The 24,123-nt window shown below is 37.9% G+C and overlaps 2 protein-coding genes across 4 annotated transcripts; both read right to left on the reverse strand.

Annotated features, from left to right (window-relative positions):
- Nucleotides 1-13,573: 13,573 nt before the first annotated feature.
- On the reverse strand, nucleotides 13,574-16,115 carry LOC18011259 (nuclear pore complex protein NUP50A). Its single transcript, XM_006392862.2, has 2 exons — nucleotides 15,959-16,115; nucleotides 13,574-15,117 (listed from the first exon to the last, which is right to left on the reverse strand). The coding sequence occupies exon 2, from the start codon at nucleotides 15,078-15,080 to the stop codon at nucleotides 13,797-13,799; it is 1,284 nt and encodes a 427-aa protein (XP_006392924.1). The 5' UTR covers nucleotides 15,081-15,117; nucleotides 15,959-16,115; the 3' UTR covers nucleotides 13,574-13,796.
- Nucleotides 16,116-16,783: 668 nt separating this feature from the next.
- LOC18011269 (coatomer subunit beta'-2) lies at nucleotides 16,784-23,932 on the reverse strand. 3 transcript variants are annotated; one of them, XM_006392863.2, is made up of 25 exons: nucleotides 23,800-23,932; nucleotides 23,248-23,268; nucleotides 23,097-23,158; nucleotides 22,841-22,895; nucleotides 22,598-22,634; nucleotides 22,138-22,463; nucleotides 21,903-22,034; nucleotides 21,662-21,810; nucleotides 21,429-21,497; nucleotides 20,984-21,134; nucleotides 20,822-20,887; nucleotides 20,465-20,653; nucleotides 20,190-20,330; nucleotides 19,975-20,049; nucleotides 19,700-19,876; nucleotides 19,517-19,608; nucleotides 19,318-19,434; nucleotides 18,923-19,037; nucleotides 18,761-18,832; nucleotides 18,321-18,517; nucleotides 18,141-18,234; nucleotides 17,946-18,052; nucleotides 17,714-17,843; nucleotides 17,457-17,610; nucleotides 16,784-17,114 (listed from the first exon to the last, which is right to left on the reverse strand). In XM_006392863.2, the coding sequence occupies exons 1-25, from the start codon at nucleotides 23,800-23,802 to the stop codon at nucleotides 17,095-17,097; spliced, it is 2,751 nt and encodes a 916-aa protein (XP_006392925.1). In that variant the 5' UTR covers nucleotides 23,803-23,932; the 3' UTR covers nucleotides 16,784-17,094. The 3 variants fall into 3 exon arrangements, with proteins under 3 accessions (XP_006392925.1, XP_006392927.1, XP_006392926.1); XM_006392865.2 differs by having other exon boundaries at nucleotides 17,419-17,610; XM_006392864.2 differs by having other exon boundaries at nucleotides 17,404-17,610.
- Nucleotides 23,933-24,123: the final 191 nt, after the last annotated feature.

Raw genomic sequence — 24,123 nt, forward strand, 5'->3', positions numbered from 1 at the left:
TATTTTTGCTTAAAGGATGTACCTAAAAATTTGGTGGAACAAATGAGAGAGTGTTGTCTCTTGGTCAAAAAATATCCTGAATTTAAGATATTTGCAACTTTAGCATAAAATCTTACACGACGCAGTGGGGCTTGGATTTCCTTTTCTTTAAATGTATAAAATCTTGCCCATTTATAAATTAAAAGTTTGTGTTTATATATATATATATAATGAAGTGATCTAGATTTTTACCATTCATCTTCTCTTTTTATGATGAATGAAACTGTTAAATAATTTAGTCATCGATTTATTTAGTGGATTTAAAGCTATGCATAATAAAAATTTGACTGGCACTATTTTTACAGTTAGTTTTATTAAATTCTCACAGCCAAAACTCTACTTCAAGATGAATTTTTGAGATCTATTGGATAGTTAAGTTTGTCTACCACGCAGGGTTGGCTTTGAACGACATTAGACCTCATCTTGGTTGATGAAATAGGTAATACGATTTTTTCTATGCTTTCAGATGGCAAGTAACATTTATAATTAAACTAGTTTTATAATTAAATAATTAAAAACTAATTTTATAATAAAATATTTGTGAAATTTAAGTTTAAAATAATCATCATATCAACTTCTTAATCATTTGGGTTTTCAATAAAATTATATTAAATTTACCAAAAAAAAAATTATACTATTTCGAAATAAAACTCTATAAATTTAGATATTTTAACATAGTAAAAAGTGAGAAAAATATAAGATTTTCATATGATAAAGCGGGATTAAAAAATTTGGTAGCTTTGAAAGTATTTGGTGCATCAAATTTTTTCATTTCATAGCATCCAAAATAGTTGGAATTCTTTTGATGCAACTCATTTGTATGCGATTTTGGCATCCGAATTCTCATACAAATGTGACAAAACGAACAACATCTGTATAGTGCATCTAAATAAGAACATGCCCGAATAAAACGTATAGAAAGTAGAAATTATAAATTTTTTTTCCTGGTTGTCAAAGAAACTAGAATTCATGTTGTTCAATTTTTGTTGTTGTTACAGCTTAGGAAAAAAAAAATTGTTGTTGCATATTCTGAGATATGAATCGTAGACTTTGATATACACATCGTCACAACCACTCGACCAAATGAATTTTTACATTCTTTTAGACGATGAAAAGAAAAACAATTCACTTGTGATATTCATCAAAAGGCTATAAACTATAAAGAAGCATTTCTGCGACATTTGTGACTGGCTTTGAAAAAAATCAGCAATTATTACTCTTTTTGTCTTTTTGAAGGATATAAAGCTGCAGAATATTATGGAGAGGGCTAGCCTTACCCCCATTCATGACTGCGACTGTGAGAGTTATTACTTATTAGTTATGGTCACAATCTCACGTGCTAGCAAATTCATTTGGAGTTTTGGACCAAAGCAACTTTTTAACTGTTTCAAAATCTAACAGTGAATTTTTGACAAGTTTTAATCCAAACGTTAAACGTAAATTAAAATATCATATTCAGATTTATAAACTAATTTAAATTGAAAGAAAAATATATTTGAAGAACGCTTTTACCAAAGTTAATGTAACTGTGAAACAATCGAATTGAGACATTATCAATTAGTGGTACAATTGCTATCTATTGCATCAAATAATTAAATTGAAAAAAAATTACATCGTTTATTTTGAATTGAAACCAATTGAAACCACACTATTATCAAAGGTTAATGTAAGTCCGAAACAATCTAATTGGCATATTAGTGGTACAATTATTACATATATATATATATATATATATATATATCTTTTTGTCAAAGATCTATTACATCAAATAGTTATCTACCAAATGTTTGCAGTCCGGTTGTTTCATTTTGTTGGTTGATTTTAAAGTTTTAATCCTGAACTTCTTATGAGATTATAAGATTGCTAAAAACACTTTTATTGCTTTAAGAAAACTCACTCAAAAACTTAAAGCCTCAAAGCTCTCTATAATCTCTTGAGTTTGCCACATCTCGACAACTTCATATATATAGAAAAACTTCCAAAATCATAATCCTTATAAAATAGAAAATCTCCTTATAGATAACTCCTAAGGTATATTTAGATATCTCCTAAATATACTAAATTTCCTAATCTTTTTAGGAAACTTGTTTCTCAAGCTTTGTTCAAGCTTAGTTCAACAATCTCCCCTCTAAACTTGAAATCCTCTTGTGATACTCCTTGCACTCCAATAAGTTCCCTCATCTCTTTGAACTTGTTTCTTCCTAAGGCTTTAGTCAAGATATTGGCCTTCTGCTCATTCCCGGGAACATGCTCAACTTCAATTTGCTCATTCTCAACACACTCGCGTATGAAATGGTACCTTCGATGAATGTGCTTACTACGTCCATGAAATACTGGATTTTTAGTAAGAGCAATCGCCGATTTGTTATCCACACGAACTATCACATTTTCACATTTAGCTCCGACGACTTCTGCAAACAGTTCTTGAAGCCAAATGGCTTGTTTAGCTGCTTCAGTAGCTGTCATGAATTCAGCTTCACAAGACGACAATGCCACAACTTCTTGTTTTGAAGAGCACCAAGAGATCGGACACTGATTAAGATAGAATATGTGACCACCAGTGCTCTTACCATCGTCTATGTCCACATTGTGACTACTGTCACTGTAGCCAACCAAACCAGTATTGCTTCCACGTTTAAAGTATAAGCCATGAGAGAGTGTTCCTTGTAAGTACCTCAATACTTGTTTTAGGGCAGCACCATGTGATTCTCTTGGCTCTTGCATATACCTACTCAGAATTCCGATCACAAAAGACAAATCTGGCCGTGTGTGAAGTAAGTACCTAAAGCATCCAATATTCCTCTTGTACTCATGCTCATCAATGTGATTCTCTTCTTGCGCCTTAGAGAGCTTCAAACCAGAGTCCATCGGTATGTGACACGAGTTACATTCACTCATTCCAGCTTCTTCTAAGATTTTCTTCGCATATCTTTCTTGCTTTAATATGATCCCATTTTCTTCTTGAAGGACTTCTATGCCAAGATAGTATGTAAGTTTTCCTAAGTCGCTCATTTCAAACTTTCCTCCCATGCTTCTCTTGAATGAAAGAATTAACTCCAAGTTTGAGCCAGTGATCAACAGATCGTCTACATATACCGCCACAATGAGAAGACGTTCTTTTTCTTGCTTTCGATAAAGAGAAGGTTCCTTAGAGCACCTTTTGAAACCTAAATCACTCAGTATCTTGTTCAGCTTAGTGTTCCATGTCCGCGGTGCCTGTCTAAGTCCATAAAGGGCTTTGTGCAGTTTGTAAACCTTCTCTTCTTTTCCTTGTATTTGAAATCCATCTGGCTGTGTAACATAGACATCCTCCTTTAACTCTCCATGTAGAAACGCGGTTTTTACATCTAAATGATGTACTTCCCATCCGTTTGACGCAGCTAGAGCAAGAATAAACCTCACTATCTCAATCCTTGCCACCGGAGCGAATACCTCATCGAAGTCTATACCGTGTTTCTGTACATAGCCCTTTGCTACTAGCCTGGCTTTGTACTTATTTATGCTGCCATCAGAGTTCCGTTTGATTTTGAATACCCACTTTAGACCAATAGCTTTGCATCCAGTGGGTAGATCAACGAGGCTCCATGTTCTGTTCTTGATGATCGATGAGATTTCTTCATCACAAGCATCCCTCCACTCCTTTAGTTTGCTTGCATCATTGAAATCCCAAGGCTCCTCGTTGATTGCTAGTAGTAGACGTTCACCTTCCATCTCTGCTAGCATTACAAAATCCTCCAGATGCCGTGGTTTTATTATTGATCTTGTAGATCTCCTCAAAACCGGTTGGCTCTGTTCCTGCTCTGTACTCTCTGTTTCGTCGATATCATCTTCTCCGACGAAGTCATCTTCTTCGTGTTCTTCAGCTTCGTTGGTGGATTCGTTGTCCTCTATCCTTTTGTTTACAATGTCTCCAAAGTCAATTGTAAACGTTCCTGCTTCACTTTTTGTATCCAAATCATTCCACTTCCAACAATTACTTTCATCGAACACGACGTCTCTGTTTACTACAATTCTGCGTTTGGTTGGATCAAGAAGACGATACGCTTTAGAACCTGGTTCTGTCCCGAGATAAACAAGCATTTGTGACCTGTCGTCTAGTTTTCTTAGGTGTGGACCTTCGATCTTTGCATAGCTTATGCATCCAAATACTCGTAGATGTTCTATGTTTGGTTTCTTTCCTTTGAACGCTTCATACGGTGTTTGATTACATAATGATCTTGTTTCAACTTGGTTGATGAGGTAAGTCGAGTGTCTTACTGCTTCTCCCCACAGATAGTTAGGCATATTCATGTGTTTTAGAATGCTTCTAGTCATCCCTAAAAGCATTCTGTTGCGTCTTTCAACTACACCGTTCTGCTGCGGTGTATACGGAGCAGTCAAATGTCTGTTAATGCCTTCTTTTTCACAGAACTCCTTAAATTCCTGAGATAAGAACTCTCCACCTCGATCAGTTCTGAATGTCTTGATAGAAGTACCTGCTTCTTGTTCAACCATTGTTTTGAATACTTTGAGTTTCTCAAACGCTTCGTTCTTCTCTCTTAATAGTAACGACCACATGTAGCGCGAGAAATCGTCTATTAGGACGAAGATGTATCTCTTTTTCGCGGCTGTCGGAGGTGAGATGGGTCCGCAGAGGTCACCGTGAATAAGTTCTAATGCTTCAGTTGCTCGGTACGCCGCCTGTTTTGGAAAGGATTGTCTCGCTTGCTTCCCAAGTAAACATGATGCACATGTACCCGTTTCTTTTGGAGCATTAGTTATCCCGATAACCAACTGTTTTGTTGCCATAGACTTAATAGTTTCGATGCTGATATGTCCTAGGCGAGCATGCCATCTTGTATCTCCTAGTGTCGTGATCTGCAGACACCTTGTGTTTTCCACCTCCAAGCTTACTTTGTACAATCTGTTTTTAGACCGTTCTGCTCTCACTAGCAAATTTCCTCCTTTATCATGTACTGTGAGGTAATCTTCTCTCATCCTCACATCGCATCCGGCTTCAGTAGCTTGTCCCAGACTTATAATGTTGCTTTTGAGATCCGGTATATAGTAAACATCAGCTAATATCTTCTTATCACTGTTTTTTGTTATAAATAGGATCGAACCCTTTCCTTTGATGTCAATCCTCGAATCATCACCAAATCGAACCTTGCCTGTGACCAACTCATTGATTTTGGTGAACCATGCTCTGTTTCCTGTCATGTGGTTACTGGCACCATTATCTAAATACCATTCTTTGTCTGATCGTGTCTCAAACTCCTTTGGTTTCACATTCCTTTCATTGAGATACACCACCTCGTGCATCATCAATTTCTCTGCCTCTTGCGTATCTTCATTCTTATTCTCCTGGGTTTCTTGAAGTTTGAGTAGACGATCAGGACAACCAGACGCATAATGTCCTGTCTTATCACACCGGTAACACACTACTTTAGATAGATCTCTTAGTTCATACGATCCTCCTTCATATGACCTTCCTCGTCCTCTTCCTCTGCCATAGAAGCGTCCTCCACGACCTCTGCCTCTATTTCCATTGTTTTGATATCGGTTTTGCTGAGTTTCTGTATTTGCATACATTAACTTGCTTTGATCCTCTTGAGTTTCCTCGGTTTCCTCGTATATCCGTTCTTCGTATGCTTTTAAACGTCCAACAATATCTTCAAAACTTGTTGTGTTTAGGTCAAGCACCTTTTCGAGTGATGCCACGATATGTATATACTTCTTCCGAGGTATACTCTTGAGAAATTTCTTGACTAATTTGGGCTCTTCGATGCTGGTTCCTAAGGCGGCTGACTTTGAGAAAATTTCTGATAACTTTCCACTAAATTCATCAATAGTTTCTGTATCCTTCATCTTCAAGCGATCGAACTCAGCCATTAAAGTTTGTAAGTGTGCTTCTCTAACTCTTTCAGCTCCGACCTGACGTCCTTTGATGGCGTTCCAGACCTTGTTCGCAGATTTAAGTTCTCCGACTTGCAAAATGAGCGTTTCAGGTATGGATTGGAAAATCAGACCGATAGCCATATCGTTCTTCTCTCCTTCGTTTGTTTCTGTTTCTACTACCTCCCAGACTTTGTGAATTTTAAGAAGCACCGTCATCCTTATTGCCCATACAGTATAATTGGTTGAGTTCAACATCGGACATTGTATTGATGATATCTCCTTTGCTCGAGAAACTGGAACGAGATCTCCCATTGTTCTTGATTATCTCTGTCTTCAAGCTTTTATTGGATCGATCTTCTCACAAGCTCTGATACCAAATAAATTTTTAATCCTGAACTTCTTATGAGATTATAAGATTGCTAAAAACACCTTTATTGCTTTAAGAAAACTCACTCAAAAACTTAAAGCCTCAAAGCTCTCTATAATCTCTTGAGTTTGCCACATCTCAACAACTTCATATATATAGAGAGAAACTTCCAAAATCCTAATCCTTATAAAATAGAAAATCTCCTTATAGATAACTCCTAAGGTATATTTAGATATCTCCTAAATATATTAAATTTCCTAATCCTTTTAGGAAACTTGTTTCTCAAGCTTTGTTCAAGCTTAGCTCAACAGATTTTATTGATCAATTTTCAATGTGAAAGTTTGCTTTAAAAAATGGTAGTAGTTGGCTATTGCATGGACCTTAAATAACAAGATATAATCGGTGTTCCATAGATTCCAGGAATAACTCTAGATTTTGGTTTAGAATCTCTCAGTCTTAGAAAAAAAATTGTTTGCAAAAGAATGACTACTTCCGTTAAAATTTTATCACATATAGATACGATGACGTCCTAAAAAACGATAGCTTTAAACTAGACTTAAACCCTAGTCCAAGAAGATTTTTTACCATATAAGAACTGAAAATTGCCATTTAAAAATTAAAAGGATCATATAGCCTTAGATATTTCCTTTGTGGTGAGAATATAGATTTTTTTAAGAAGAACTGTTGTTACCGTATTAATGCCAGGAGAGACCAATTATTTATTAGAAGTAAAATAGAGAAGGAGAAGATGAAATGTAGGCAAAAGCAAAATAGAGATTCAACTCAAGGAAATCCAAGAAAAGGTTTTAGCTTTTAACATTCATTTCTAGATAAATTCTAGGGTTTACATTTAGTTTTATATTTATACAATGAGAAGAACATTTTAGACTAGACAGATAGTGATTGACAGCTCATTAAACTTGATCCAAGAGAGGAGATAACTTGTTGTGAAGTTGAATCCTTGTCATTTCTTGAGTTGTACGGAACTCTGTTTCAGGGCTTCTCTTTATTGTTTGGGTCTGCGCTCTATTGTTTGTTATTGGACCATTTGCAGAAGTCGAAGTCTTCATCTTCTCCTTCTCTGTTTTACTTCTAATACCCCCCTGCAAACTTGAGGTGGGTGGACAATCCACACCTGAGTTTGAACCGTAATGAAACAAAGCTGGCCTGAGGTAACGATTTGGTGAAGATGTCAGCGAGCTGGAGATTGGCAGGAACATGTTTGACCACAAGGACCCCATTGCAACCTTTTCACGAGCAAAATGATAGTGTGTCTCGAAGTGTTTCGTACGAGGATGAAAAACCGGATTGGCGGTGAGCTGAACTGCCGATAAATTATCACAGTAGACCTCAGCAGGCTGCAGTTGAGGAACACCAATGTCCCATAGGAGATGAGAGATCCATGTGAGTTCTGCAGCAGTATCAGACAGAGAGCGATACTCTGCTTCGGTGGAGGAGCGAGAGACAGTGGGTTGGCGTTTGGCGGACCAGGAGATGATGTTTGAACCCAAGAATGTGCAGAAACCACCGGTGGACTGCCGAGTATCGCGACAGCCTGCCCAATCGGAGTCGCTGTAAGAACGAATGGTGTAATCAGATTCCGCTGTAAAACAGAATCCTATATCAACTGTCCCTTTTAGATACCTCAGAATCCGTTTCAGTAAGTTGAAGTCAGAGACAGACGGTTGATGCATCTTCTGACAAAAAAAATTTACAGCAAATTGTATGTCAGGCCTCGTCAAAGTAAGATATTGGAGTTTCCCAGCCAAGCTTCTGAAATAAGTAGGTTCAGAGAAGATTTCATCCTGGTTTGGAACACGATCAAGCTGAAGAGGCAGCGGTGTCGGCATCGGCGAGCATTCAGACATACCAGCAATGTGCAGAAGATCTCTCGCGTACTTCTCTTGATTCAAAAACAACCCATTTTGAGTATATTGAGCTTGAACACCAAGAAAATAGCTCAATGGTCCCATATCTTTCATCCAAAACTTTTCATTCAAGGATTGTAAGAGGTTGGACATCAGTAAAGAATCATTCCCAGTCAACACCATATCATCTACATAAAGAAGGAGGAGAAGAACCTTCTTATCGTGGAGGTAAACGAACAAAGAAGGATCAGAAAGGCTGCATATGAAACCATAGTCGATGAGATAAGAGCTGAACTTGTCAAACCATGCTTTGGGAGCTTGCTTCAGGCCATAATTGGCTTTGTGAAGCTTGCAAACATATTCAGGGTGCTCAGAATCTTCAAAGACAGGTGGCTGTTTCATGTAAACGGTTTCCTGAAGATCTCCATGTAAAAAAGTGTGCTTGAGATAAAGCTGTTTGAGATCCCATCCTTCAACTGTGGCTGTATGCAGAATCATTCTGACCGTAGCAGTGCGAACCACGGACTATAAAGAAAATCGACACCTTCCTCTTGTTCATAGCCCTTAGCGACGATTTTGGCCCTTATTTCGAGAGTACCATCGGCGTTGAGTTTGGTTTTGAAAACCCAACGGCATCCCAAGACGTTGATGTTTGGAGGTGGTGGGACTACACTCCAGGTGCTTGTCTCTTTACATGTAGTCATTTCCTCATTCATGGCTCCTTTCCAGCTAGGGTCTTTGAGAGCTGCAGCTATCCACTTTGGCTTTGTGGGTATCCCCTTTACAGCAAGAAGAATGTACCGAGGGTTGAGTTTGATGATCCCATCTTTGGATCTAGTAATCATTGGGTGAGGAGCTGGAATATCCAAGTCAAGGTGGTCCTGGGGGTTCTGAGGGGACTCAGGTGGAGATGTAAGAACTGGCGAGGTGTCCTGCAGCACAGGAGATGAGTGGGGGTTCCGTGACACAGAGTTCTCTGCAACTGGGTTAAAAAGAGAATCCATAGAAGACTCAGGTTCGGTGGATTGCTGTTCTGTGTCTATGGGAGGAGTAGAAGCAGCAACAGTCATGGGAACAGGAATAGATATATCCCCTATTCGTATTTGAGGTTGAACACTAGTGACAGGTTCTTCTTGAGAAGTGTTTTCAGAGCTAGAATTGACAGCAGATTCAGTACTTGAGTACCAGGCTGACATAAGAGGAGTTGTTGTCAGTGGGTTAAAGCTGTGTTAGCTATCCGAGAAGGGAAACCTCTGCTCATCAAAAAGAACATGTCTACTTATGTACACACGTCCTGTTGGAGGATGAAGGCACCTGTAACCTTTGTACCTCTCATTATACCCAACAAACACACAAAAAAGAAATTTCGGATCAAATTTGTTGTGGGCATATGGTCGAAGATAGGGATAGCAAGCACACCCAAAGACTCTGAGAGCTGTGTAAGTAGGAATTGCATCATGAAGAAACTCATATGGACTAACCATCTTGTCATGAACCGAAGTTGGGAGAAGGTTGATGAGAAAGTTGGCAGTAAACAAAGCTTCCACCCAAAGCTTTTAAGGCATGTGACTCTGAAACAGCATTGTCATTCCAAGCTCCATAAAATGTCTATGTTTTCTCTCAGCTAGACCATTTTGTTGTGGAGTATGAGGACAAGAGATGTAATGCCTTTTGTAGTATCAAAATGGTCTAGAAAAGATTTATTGACAAATTCACCTTCTCCATCACTCTGAAAGATACCAATCTTTTGATTGAATTGATTCTCTACTAGTTGTTGAAAGACTTTGAATATAGAGAACACATCTGATTTTAATTTGAGTGGATAAAACCAGCAGAACCTTGAGTAATTGTCGATAAATACAACATAGAATTTGAAACCTTGAACCGAAATAAGAGGAGCTGGACCCCAAACATCACAATGGATCCGCTCTAGAGGTTTACTAGCTTGAAAATCAGAACCAAAAAAGGGAAGCTTGCAAGTCTTTCGCAGCTGACATGGCTCGCAAAGACCAGAGGAAGCCTTATTGATGGAGATAGCCTTGATAGAGGATAGGTGTTTGAGGACTTGTTGATGAGGATGTCCTAGCCTTTTGTGCCAAACCGCATCACTCGCTATCTGTTGTCGTGATGAGTAAAACACAGAAGGTGAAGGATTCTCCAACCTGTAGAGCCCTTCAGTTTTGCTTCCCTGAGTGAGAAACTGATTGGTGACTTTGTCCTGTATACAAACAGAGTGTGAGTCAAAAGTGAATGTACAAGGATAGTCATCGGTCATCTTTGAGACTGAGAGAAGCGATTTAGTTATCTCAGGACAAACAAGAACGTCCTTAAGGATCAAATTACCTGAGGCAGAAGGTAGAGCTATAGAGGCAACATGAGTGATTGGAAGGAAACTTCCGTTACCTACTATCACAGCATCTGACCCACTGTATGGTTGAGCAGACTCCAGATTCTGAACCGAGCTAGTGATATGATGTGTGGCTCCTGTATCAGGGTACCACTCTGATCCCGAGTTGTCTTGGTGACTGGAGAGTCTGATAGCAGCCATTGCTTGTGGTAAGTTGTCTGGTGCTGGGGCTGGAGTCTCAAAAGTCTTGTCGAAGCGTTTGAAGCAGTTATCAGCAGAATGGCCATACTTATGACAAATCTGACATGTTGGCCGAGATCCATTGTTAGAGTATGACCCGTGACCACTGTCTTGACCAAACTGTTGGGGAAAGCCTCTACCTTGAGTAGAGTATGAGCCTCGACCTCGGCTGTCTCCTAGAGCCTGGCCTCTTCCTCGATTATTGTAACCTCCTCTAGCTGTGTAGAAGGCCTGATGCGGGGAAACCTCTGGAGCAGCCTCATATTTCTGCAGTTTCTCATCAAAGCAGACAAGTTTGTAAACGGCGTCTTCAAAGCTCATTCCAAACTGAGTATCCATTGTGTGTTCGATAATAGTGATTATGGATTCGTAATCTCTGCCCAAACCATTTAAAAGATCATAGATCTTTTCATGCTCAGAGAGCGGTGCACCAATAGAGTCTAGCTGGTCACAAAGAGATTTAATATCAGAGACATACTGACTGATAGTGCTTGTGCCTTTCACCGTGGTTTGTATCCGACTTTGGATGTCAAGCTTTCTAGTAGCAGACACGCGATTGTACCGTTTAGCAAGTGAGAGCCACACTTCTTGAGAGGAGTGGAGTCCATAGATGCTCTTGAGTGCCTCTTCGGACAGAGATCCATAGAGCCAAGCCATGATGAGTTGATCCGTTTGTACCCATGTAAGAAAGTCTGGGTTACTGACTTCACTGACACGGCCTCCTTGACGAACCAGAATGGTGGGAGATGGCCTGGGAATAGATCCAGTGACATAGCCGAGTAAGAGTTGACTCTGTAGAAGTTGCTCGAACTGAAGATTCCAAGACGGGTAATTTTTGTCATTCAGCTTGAGTGTAACGACCTGAGTGATGGATAATGCCGCAGGAGTATAGATGCTTGACAGAGTCTGCGTGGGAAGAGTTGCTGTCGTAGCAAAGGTAGAGAAGGTAGCCGTCGGAGGTGGAAAAGTAGTAGCTGGTGGTGCTGGGGCAAGAATCACCGGATCTGGAGCAGTTGTAGTAACAGGAGGCACCGGAGGTGTCCCCGGAGTAGAGGAAGCAGCGTTAGCTGGAGTGGTTGAACCCTCCATGGCTCTGATACCATGTAGGCAAAAGCAAAATAGAGATTCAACTCAAGGAAATCCAAGAAAAGGTTTTAGTTTTTAACATTCATTTCTAGATAAATTCTAGGGTTTACACTTAGTTCTCTATTTATACAATGAGAAGAACATTCTAGACTAGACAGATAGTGATTGACAGCTCATTAAACTTGATCCAAGAGAGGAGAGAACTTGTTGTGAAGTTAAATCCTTATCGTTTCTTGAGTTGTACGGAAGTCTGTTTCTGGGCTTCTCTTTACTGTTTAGGCTTGCGCTCTATTGTTTGTTATTGGGCCATTTGCAGAAGTCGAAGTTTTCATCTTCTCCTTCTCTGTTTTACTTATAATATTATTCGAGTCCATATTTATAAATTTGATTTTAATCTAGATCCACATTGATAATCATCGTCATTCGAACATTGTTACTATATCAATATTTATTGTTTTTTTATGCAAACATGCATTAAAATTAATCGTAAAAATATATAACAAGACAAAAAAAAAATTTCTTTCAACAATATATATCTTTTCATTACTCTTTTAATAATCTGGGCGTAGAATGATTAAATAAAAACTGAATGCAATATTTTGCATGAAAAAACATCTAAATTCTGAAAAAAGAAAGAAACAAAAACATCTCAAGTTTTGGATATTTTTATCGTCTATTTTATTCTTCTGAAACTTACCAAATGAAGTTATATAACCAAATGAAACATGTTCTTAAATGGAAGAGGACCAGTAAAGTCGTTGTGTAGATAGTTTGATACTAACCCAAAAGACGAGAAACATGTTGGGGCAATTTCCCTTATTTGCGATGCTGTCATTATTTAATACAAAGTTACGATAGATAATGGTTTGAAAATGGTTTGAAAATGGTTTGTAATCATCTGATGCATGTATAAGAATCCCCAATATTTATAGGGAAAAACAAAAATTATACCATTTATACAAAAAGTTGACGAGTGGTTCCTGATTAATGACTAAGCTTTTATTTTAGCAAGTATTCTAAGCTAACAAACTTCTTCAATAAGTTTACGAAATCAAATATGAGTGTTCTATAGAATGTATTTTTCGTTAAATGAAACTTATATACCAACTACAAGTTATGAAAGATAATCAGGGTTTTGGTCCAGAGATCTTTTAGTCATTGGAATAAAATCTGAATTCTTTCAAGTTTCTACTGGTTGTGATTCTTTTGACATTGTCGAATTGACTTTTAGACACACAGACCCAATCGAATTTAATTTTTAGAAACAAACAATTAGTGGGTCACCATTTTCTGCATTACAGTGATTGATAATGTACGCATTAATTTTTCGATACTATTCTTGCAGAACGATTTTACCACAAACTACATAACAACGTTTAACATGAGCTGTATAATTATTACACTTAACAAACGAACAAACATATCTACTAAAAATCGGTCTATGGCTTTATTCCCATTTATCATCACAATAATTGTCAAAGATTTTCCTCGCCTAAAGCCTAGAGAATTTACTTGCAACATGTTAATAGCTTGGTGCACATGCCCATTAATATCATTACAACATATGAATGCCTAAGGCCCATATTATTTCGCCATATTTTGGTCTGGTCCGATAGAGTTTCTAAACCTATATATTGTATGTAGAACGAGACTTAGATAACCAGATTATATACCGATCCACAGTTCTAAAACAAATCTTTTCCATGAAAAGTCGGAACCAGTTTGAAACCTGGCTAAATTATAAACAACAGTCGCAATGAAATGGTTCATATAAAGAAATCAAGAAGCAGATTTAAGTCTCATGGTAACCAGAAAGTCTCAAGAACTGCGGAAAATAAAAAACGACAAAGTTCTTCAAATCTCTATGTTTATCTGCCTCAAAATTCAACTACTTGAACGTAAGAAAACAAGACACAAGACAAAGAGAAGTGTTTCTACATGTTTCTTTTTGCTTTTGTTTTTACCTTTCTCTTCAAGCATCTGTAGCCGTTGGAGAGTTCTCAGGTGTCTTCAGAGGAAGAGTGGTTTCTTCTATCGGCTTATTGTCTTTATGTTTGTCAATGGCTACGCGAAACTCTTCCACGATTGTTGGGTCTTTGAACTTCAGTGCAAATGTAGAGAGACCTTCTTTGCCTTCGCTTACACTGTTCACACAGGCGAATGTGATTCCCTTCTTGTCCATGCTTGCAAGTTTCATTTCCGGGTAGAGACTCGCGTTCAAGATCAGCCTGTAGTTACCTTTAGCCCTCATAACTAACCTTGCTTTACCACCATTACTGGAGACGTTAACCTTGACTTCTCCTTTACCACGCTCTTTCCATCCTCCATCAAGATATTCAAACATTATCGAGTCAGCTGAGAAGGTAACTTTCTCGTTTTCTTCTCCTGTTTCTGTGGAAACCTCTTCCTTTGGTGGGAACGCAGTACCTTCGCTGCTCTTCTTGATAATTGAAGCTCCAGAAGCACCGAAAAGGGAAGAGTTATTGCTGTTCTGAAGGCCAAACCCAAAGAGAGATCCAGAACCAGTTGAACCATCCTGAGAAACCAAACCGAATGAGAATGAAGAACCAGAAGCCTCTGTACTAGCCAGTCCCGTGAATGCATTTTTGCTACTAGAGTGCTGTTGGAACGAACTCAAAGCGCCATTATCACCGTTCTTATCAGCCTCTTCACTTTCTTCTTTTCTCTCACTTTGATCACCTCCTGAATCCTTCTTCTCAAGAGGATCCTCAGTCTGGTCTGTTCCTTCAACAGCGTTGCTGATGTTTGTAACACTCGAGACCGTCTGGTTTACATCAGCATCAGTAACTTGAGTATCAGATGTCTTCCCACATTGATTATCTTTAGCTTTTTCAGTCTCTTCGCCAGCAGAATCTTTGACATTATCAACCTTCTTACTGTCAACTTCATCCTCTTCTTCGGTATCGGTTACCTTTTGGTCATCCTCCTCGACCACCGCTTCCGCTGGAGCCAGTTTCGACTCAGCCAGAGGTGTGGTTGAAGCAGGTGCAGAAGCAGGGACCAGTTGAATTCCAGCAAATGGATTGAGTGATGCAGCTGGTGGAGCTGATGGCTCTTTGCGCTTAACTCTGACAATTCTTCTACTTGCCAATACCTCATCACTGGCCTTCTTGAAAGTTCCACTCTCAAGTTCAGCTGAATCTTCCTCATCATCAAGACCTGGATTTTCACGAGACAGCTGCTTTAAAGCACCTCTCTTCTTCGAAGGTGGCTGTGCATTTTCCGAGTCCCCCATTTGATATGCTTGAGAGAGAGAGACACTTATAGAATACCTACAAAAAAAAAACATGCAAAAGAATTTCAATGAATATCAAATATTCCTACACAGAGATACTAAAAGACAAATAACCAAATCCAAATCTTTGTATGTAGAGGTAACATAATACAGTCAAAAACACCATTCCGAAGCTAAAAACACACATAGGACATAATAGAAACTAACGCCAAATCTAAGAGCACAAAACCTCAAAATGACAATGCAATAGAAAACTGAAAACTATAGAGGCTTGAACGAAATAGAGAAGCAAAAGGAAGAATAAAGCCAAACTCCAGACGCAATTAGAGAAATGCCCTAAAGAGACTTACAGATCTACAAGCAATGAAATAATTGAACAACAGTGATTCGTCCTTGCAAGTAAGTCAGATTAGTGAGTTGCACAAATGGAATAGAACAGAAAAAACGAAAATGAAGAAAAACAAAACGAACAGACATTATCAAAACCCTAGATGAAAAGGGATTTTAGAAAACCCGATTTCGATTCAAGAAACATAAAATCTGAGGTGTTACATCCAAATTCCCACTGGCTTCAAGAATCTAAAGCAATATAACAACCGCGTAAACCCAACGCAAGTCACAAATTATTCGATAGTGAATAAGAAATTTCAAACTCTATCCCAAATCGAAGTAAGAACAAAATTAAAGAAATAACCAGAAGAAGCTATTTCTACAGCAAACTGAACATACGACAACAAGATGTCAAAACCCTAGAATCAGAGGAGCTAGCCCATAGAAAATAAAGAAAATAAAGAAAAACATTTCCGAGAAACCGGGAATGAAGAAAACCTCAGGTACGACTAAAGTAACCGGCGACGAGAAAAATGGGAAGGACTTACCGAGAAGGAGGAGTAGCAGAAAAAGACAAACCTAACGCCGGAGCGAAGTGGTCAGAGACGAAGAGGAGGAAAACTCAAGAGGTTAATACAAAGGAAGACATCTAAACTAAATGTATTCGTATCTCACTCTATTATTCTTTTGTTTATCGACGAATGTGTGAATTTATTTTATTTTTTTGTCACTAATGGAAATGGTGTACATACAGTATCTCTCCTTTCCTTTTTTTTTTTTTAAATCGATTTTTTCTTCGATTAATGTCAGCGAATTTAACGAATCATAATCTTAGGTTCAAATTTTCTTTGAAGTGTTGCTTTGCAAGAACATGACATAACAAAATTCTTTCACGATATCTAAACTGATGGGTTAAAAAGAAAAAAGACTTCAAAGGAATTATGCAACGATCATAACAAAACAAATCATTTTACAGGACAGCTTAAAAAAAAACAGATGAAATCTAAAGCAGATATTTGTTAAAAAAGAAAACAAAACCATTATAATAATAAAAAATCTCTCTCTATTATTTTTTTTGTTTATCGTCGAATGTGTGAATTTGATTATTATTTTTGTCAGTAGACACTAATCACACTAATGATGGTACAAATTTCATTTCCTTTCTTTTCTCCGATTAATTTCAGCAAAATTCAACGAATCATTTATTTACTTAATCGTAAGATCAATTTTTTTAAAGTGTTGCTTTGCAAGAACATGAAATATGCAACTAAATTCTTTCAAGATATCTAAACTGATGGGTTAACTTCAAAGGAATTATGCAACGATCATAACAAAACAAATCATTTTACAGGAGAGCTTAAATAAAAAACAGATGAAATCTAAAGCAGATATTTGTAAAGAAGAGAAAACAAAACCATTATAATAATAAGAATCTCCCTCTTAATGCAAAAGACGCAATAAGGAAAAGGAACATTAGCATTTCCCCTCAACTCTCTCTTTTCATCTAAATAAATCCTCAAAAACTTATCTTGTAATATTCAAAAAAAAAAAACTTTTATTTATTACAAACGGATTCAAATACTTGAATGAATGTGGTTCCAGGCTGCTCCAATTTGACCCAAGAAAATTATCACCTCTGCAATGTTGCTTGAACTTTGGTCATTCCCATATAAAACTGTTAACTCTACTGACGCGGTGTAAGCACTGCAAAAAAAAAAACAAAGAAACCCAAAGATCGATAAGTTAAACGTAGAACAACCGTTTAAACAAGATGAATCAAGCAGATACTCGGTTTTAAACCTAAAAGCCATGTCGCAAACAAAACTTTGGTTATTATGTTCCTAAGGTTGCAATGAATTTGCGATGATTTTAAAAACCAGACGGACACAGAAACATGGGGAAAAAAAAATAATGTTAGGAGAGGGGATTTCGGGGGAGTCAAATTAATCACCGAAGACAAGAAAAAAAAATTTCAGGACAGTTCAAGACTGGCCTTGACCCGACTGACTTGATATTAGGCTGATGGGTTTCCTTCATTATTCGTACCCCACTCTTCTTCAGCAGCCTCACTTCCGTTTACAAGCACAGCTCCATCCGTAGAAGAGTCACCATCCACATTTCCTTCTCCTTCTTCCTCTGCTTCTTTTTCTTCCTCTACATTCTTTTGTTCATCTCCATTTTCTTCTGCTACTAACTCCTCCTAAGTAAGAATAAAAAAAAGCAGTTCTTGTTGCTTAACAACTAATTACACGGGATTACTAGCACTTAACGAGACACTTGGTTGGACAAAGAAAAAGGGTCACCTCGTGGTCGATATCTCCGTTTTCAAGTGATTCCTCTTCCTCAACTTGCAAGTTTCTAAAGGCTTCCACGAGGGTCATTGACGATTTATCAGCATGGCTAGGATAATTTTCTGCAGCTGGATAAACTCCCCTGTAAACGAAGAAAAGTCGATTTAAGCATTTTCATTCTGTAATCATGGGGAAATATCAGTACAAGGATGCAGTAGGTACAAATGATACGCTGCTAAATTACCTTGTCTCTGAAGCTTTTGCTTCGACGGAAAGAGCAACTTGCCAATCTTCAAAAAGATTTGAGTACTCCTCAGGATCAGCCAGAGATTCTGCTGCTTTTGAGTTAACCTGTAGACAAGTGAAAAGCAACTTGAAACCATAACCTTCTTTTTTCTCCTTGACGACAATACTTTAAAAGTAAAGACAAGAAAATAACCTTGCTGAGATCTTTCCTCCAAAGAGCTACTATCTCAGAAACTTTGCTTGGAAGATACGATCTTGCCATCAGAGCAGCTTCTGGTATCCGGTTACTGGAGAAAGAAAATAGTGTCACACAAATAACCAAATGTGCATGAATTTGATTTTCCAAACTCCCAAGTGGATACTAATGAATTACCTCTCCACCAATAAGTCCAAGCAATCTTCCAATTTACCCAGCATGAATAGGCAAAGAAAGGCGACATTGTTCTTCCCTTGTTCTTTAGCAAGTGTTGCAAGTTTTGAAACACCTTCAGCATCTCCCAGAGAAGAATAAAGCAGTAACAAACCACTCAAATCCATCGCATACTTCATGCATTCTTCTGCCATTTGTAGCTGTCATGACAGCATCCAAACGCAAAGAGTTATTTGGAAATCCGCACATAGAGACGAAACCAGGCGACAAGAAACAGAGATTTTTTGCTATTTTAAAATCTTACTGCCATCTGCTCCCACATTATTGAATAAAACCTCAGCATCATGACGTAATTCAACTGATATATCATTTACTCGAAAGAATTTTTGTCTTTCTATTATCATTAGAATACATTAGGAAGAAATGCGAAGAGGAAAATATACCTTCCCAGAGGACATGGCTAACTCTCCTAATTGCTTCCACTTAGACTCGCTCTGTACTTCTACAGCAATTTCCTACAAGCATATAATAAATAAATAAAATTAATATATCGGCACTATAAAGGTGTAAAAAACGCATCTTACCCATCACACATTATATCACACCTGCGCAATTTCAAGTCGACCAAGTTGTATGGCCAACTCAAATCTGTAGTCAGGATCTGTCGCAATTTCCAGAGCATCTTCAATCATTCCTCGTGACTCCAAGAAATGAGCAACACTAGCAAGTGGAAAATTTTCCAAAATAAATATAAGAGAATATCCACGAAAGGCCCATTGATAGGTATGCAGCTATGTTAAGCATTAGAGTGAGTAGATCTAGACACGGCATATTTCTAAGAGAAATTAATCATATTATTCCTTCCCAAAGAAACAAAACAAGCATGGGAATAATTAGACTACAACACTACCTAAGCATATCACGTAACAAGAGATAAAGCGTGATAAATAGTGAATCGTATATATACACAGAAGTTTAGATACTAATTGATAACAATTACCTGTTATGCTGATCTTTAGGAATTGTTGGCAAGATTTCACTGGCTTTGTCGAGATCACCTCGCATCACAAGAGTCTTGTATTCAATCAGGCTTAGCAGCAATGTGTAACCTATAACACTGCATCCACAAAAAACAGAAGAACAGACATAAGAAACTTATAAACCAATCTGAAATAAACACACAAAATTTAGAAACTTACTTGAATTCTTTGTCTACCAAGAATACCCGACTTTGACTTGCAAGATAGCCCAACAAATACATTGGGCGGTCCAAATGATACATTGTGGTTACCTAGTATTAAGATGTCAGGAACTATCATCAAAACCTAGTTAAAATAAAAAACAGCAGTCAAATTAAAGTAACCAATAGATATGCACAATACCTCGCCTCCGACACAATAGTTAAGCTTCCAGGAAGAGTTGTTGTAAATGAAGCAGTCACCAACCCATATACCTGTCCTAACACGTTCATCATTCTCATGGAGAACCTCAAAAGCATCCTCGACACCTTCTTCCTCAGTAGATCTTCCACTATCAAAATGTGAGGAAACTAAGTCGCGCTGTAAAAAACAGGAACATAATAGTAAGCACTTGGACTATCCAAGAATTGCATATAGAAATTCACAAATTAAGAGCGTTTGTTAGACAGGATCCTCACGTTGTATTTCAAGATGTAGAATGACGTGTCACTAGCAATGGCTACTAGATCACCACTGTCAGCCCAATAAAGATTCTGCAAACGTTATGTGGCAACACTAAGAATTAGAGAAGAAACAAACGAGGACAACCTCCAAATGACATTAGCTTCCGCTATATCAAATGTGTCTTAGAATAAACTTCCCAAAACAAACTGAGCCAGGTTAAATGGGATACCTTTACAGTGACGTCAATTCGTTGAATTAGCCTACATTCAGCCCAATCATAAAAGCAGATGAAATCACTTGAACACATGGCTAACAAGGTTCCTCCAAAGATCTTCTCAGCTGAAAACGTAGGGCGGATACTCTTCTTTTCCTGAAAGTGTCATTTGGGAATGAGCCAAATCCGAAAATAGATATATTCATGACAAGTATCAACCATACTTCCAACAACCATAGTAACATGCTCTAACAAAAAGTTTTAGAACAGAAAGAAGGAGAGTAACGAACCTGGAAATTTTTGCTAAAGGTCTTAATCTTCGATGAGCTTTCTCTAACCGCACATTCCCCCTCGGACGACCAGACGAATTCCAGTCCGGAACCAAATGACCTATTTCTCCAAGCCAAAGCTGTGTAGATTATATACTCCCCGTCACCACAGACTACGACAAACCTCCCATTAGGATTGTGCTTCAAGCTCTGAGAGTCAAGAGTACCCACATATGAGACATAGATAACCCAAGAACAGCACAACTTTGAGGCACATGGCAATCGTATCAGCAAGGCAGAAAATCTTTTGCCTAAATAAAGTATATAATAAGCCAAAACATCACAAAACCAATGTTACAAGCGTTGTATAACACTCACTTGTGGATAAAGATCACAGGTCCCCAACTCTTTAACAGCCAAGGGTAGCCTCTCTCCATCGGTAACCTAATGTAGAGAAGAAAAGCTTAATACCAACAGGCAAACAAATAAACAAATTGGTGATCCTACGCACAGTATATGAGTTACAAGTACGGCATATACCTCATAATCTGCACCAATACTTTTGACGTTTGCAGTTTGAATTTCATTATGCTTAGCCCAGATGATTTTTCCAGTATTGTCCATGCTAGCGACAGGAATTTCTCGTCCAAGTTTAACCATGATGGTTCCTTCATCATATCCGATCACAACCCTGTGAAGTGAAAACAACTAGGTTTATGGTCTTGCAGGACAATTCAATGCAGTACTAAAAACAAGTAGAGCTCTCATTATCGCTTCTAACAAATCCAAGAACCCTAATCTTTACAAATCGTCAAAGTTAAGGAGAAAAAACAACCACAAGGGTGCCAAATATTGAACGCCAGAAGCAAAGATTCGATTAATGCTGTTTTACTAACAACTGAGAGAGAACATCTACTTCCAGACAACAGTTCTGAAAAGCTTCGAAATATTAATAAGAGGAGAGAGCAAAAATCTAAAATCTTACCTGCGTGAACTTTTAATGTAACCAATAGCCCAAACTCTCTCGAGACCATAATTTAATGTGTTCTCTAGCCTGCAAGAAAAAACAGACATTGTCAAATTTGGATTACAAACGAAAGGACAGGAAAAGAAATTGGTAATGGTGGATAGGTGCACAGGAATGAAGCCCAACGGAAAATGGTTTATTGTAGGCATAAGCAGCATTAAATTATTAATGTCCAAACCTATTCATAGTACCTGTACGTAGTTGAATGCCAAATGCGAACGGTGCCATCTTCAGAACCTGTGATTATAATTGGAAGCTCGGGATGGAAACATACTGCAGATACATTGTGTGTGTGCCCGTCCAGGGTCTGGACACAACTTTTTGTTTGATAGTCCCAGACCTGATGCCCGAAATTCAACTAGTAAATAACCTGAAAGCACATAATGTCCAGTTGAAGTGTATTATCTAGCATAGAAGTGAAAGGATGCAGACCTTAGCAGTGTGATCATCAGAGCCAGTGATAAGATAGGGCTTATCCCCACCAGTGAAATAATCAACACAATTTACTCCTTTCTGATGGGCATCCAATGTAAAATTTGGGTCTGGAGAACCAAGATTCCAAATCTGAAGATGAACAAGCATGTAATCATAGTATGAGCTAACGGTTTTCAGAACCTTATGCGGAGTAAGCCATAAAAAAAATTACATGCGAAGACCATTCCATCACCTTTATGGTACGATCAAGTGATGCACTGGCAAAAGTGTTGGTGTCTTTTGGATTAAATGTGACTTGCATCACATAGTGCGAGTGTCCCTCGAATATCTGAGTGCAAGCCCAACCCTTTTCCCAGTCCCAAAGCTTTATGAGCATATCATCAGAAGATGACAGCACATATGGAAGGGTTGGATGAACAGCCACACATCTAATGTAGTCTGAATGAGCCTCAAACACTTTAACCTTGTCCATGGTATTGTAATTGTATACACGAATATACATATCATCAGCTCCTGCCACAACCCACTGCTTTCGCGCTATAAACTTGGCTGACCGAACTGCAAAGTCGTAAAATAATAAGTCAAATAGTAACAAACTAAACAAGACTATAGTACACACAACAAAAAAAATAAATAAAACAATAACAGTATAAGTTTATAACTAAAGACGCAGAAGAAAGAAAACTGTATACCTGGTAATTCGGTCACCTCGAAGGATTTTGCCATCACCTTAGGATTATCAAGTAAGATTCAGATTAAAAGAAGTTCCAAGAATCATAAGAGATCCTAAAATTCTATGAAAACACTCTGAAACCTAATAGAATACACGAAGAAAAGAAACATTTAATTGCACTTTTGGTCATTCGAATTCACAAATTGTTCTTGTACAATAAGTGCATAACGAAAAAGTTTTAGAAAAAAAAATCAAAACCCACCTGTGTCTGGTAGTTCCAAATACACAAGGTTCCAGAATACAAACTTGCTAGAATCCTGAAAAATAATGTTATATCAGGTTCCAGTCATGAGTAGCAGAAAATAACGGTACAAAACTATAAAAGCAACGAAAGTGGTGCCAACTCCACAAATTTAGGGAAACCAAAGTGGTGAAAAATCGTCTTTCAATCACTAAAATGAAACTAAAATATGAATAAACATGATACTAAGATGCAAGAAAGCACAAATTGAAATTACCATGGTTCTGTAGGATGAAGATCCACAGATTTTACTCTCTCAGACCTTTGAGCTAATTTCCTCTGATCCAAAAACAACGCAAATCAAATAATTAACACAGGAACGAGTGATCTAAAAACCCAAAATACTAAAATGGATATTAAAACAATACCTTGATCTCGAGTCTGAGAGGCTGTTTCCACCACACAAACAAAAAGACAGAAAGCAGTAGTCAGTACTAAACTAAACAAATATGATCACTAAACTAAACAAATATGATCGTAAAAATAAAAACACATTTCTTCTATCACACATTCGTAAATTAACAACACTCTAAACAACAAATTTTACCAAAATTTAAAGTATCAACAAGGAATTTTACCAAAACAAAACAGCTAAAAGCCTAAAACCCAATACATAGCGCAAACAAATTTCTGCACCTCGTGTGCACCTAAACCCAAAAATACCAGATCTTCTCAAAATGCAACGGCCATGATCCAAATGTCAAGAGGCTACACTCGATTTCATGCCATCGGCAGCAACACAACACGAAATTTACAAATCGGATATTAGAAATCGAAGCGAAACATGCGATCTGAGACTACACGATCTCACTCAGATTACGCTTAATCACAGAAGGGCAGGAAATCGAGATCGCATCGTAAACAGATTCACTAGAGATCTGGGAAGAACAAATAGTAGCGGAGAGATTTTCACTACTCACCATATTTACAGATTAAGCGGAAGAAGGCTGTGCCCTTCGGATCTCGTATTATCGCTTAAATCTGTAAATCGGAGATCGAAGAACGAACGACGTTAGCTCGGTGTGATAAAAGAGAGGAAAAAAAAATTAAAATCATAAAAAGGAGTTTTTGCTTGAGAATTAAGAACGACTGAGTAATACATTTACGAAATTGCCACTAAAGCTTGGGCCTCTCAAAGGCCTACTATATATATTAATCAACTTAATCGGATAAGAGCCCGTTTATATATACCCAAATAATTAAAATGCTTGGCTCGTACATTATGAATTTAAGTTCTTAAATGA

This window comes from Eutrema salsugineum, unplaced genomic scaffold (assembly GCF_000478725.1).
Source record: "Eutrema salsugineum unplaced genomic scaffold, Eutsalg1_0 scaffold_7, whole genome shotgun sequence".
In the NCBI taxonomy this organism is placed as follows: domain Eukaryota; kingdom Viridiplantae; phylum Streptophyta; class Magnoliopsida; order Brassicales; family Brassicaceae; genus Eutrema; species Eutrema salsugineum.

What these genes read in the sequence shown, in the direction of transcription:
- LOC18011259 (XM_006392862.2), bottom strand. Translation starts at nt 15,080, where the DNA reads ATGGGGGACTCGGAAAATGCACAGCCACCTTCGAAGAAGAGAGGTGCT.
- LOC18011269 (XM_006392865.2), bottom strand. An exon ending in CTTCATCCTACAGAACCATG is followed by an intron (nt 22,896 to 23,096) that starts GTAATTTCAATT and finishes ATTATTTTTCAG; the next exon opens with GATTCTAGCAAGTTTGTATT. An exon ending in CCTAAAGATCAGCATAACAG is followed by an intron (nt 19,038 to 19,317) that starts GTAATTGTTATC and finishes TCCACTTGCTAG; the next exon opens with TGTTGCTCATTTCTTGGAGT.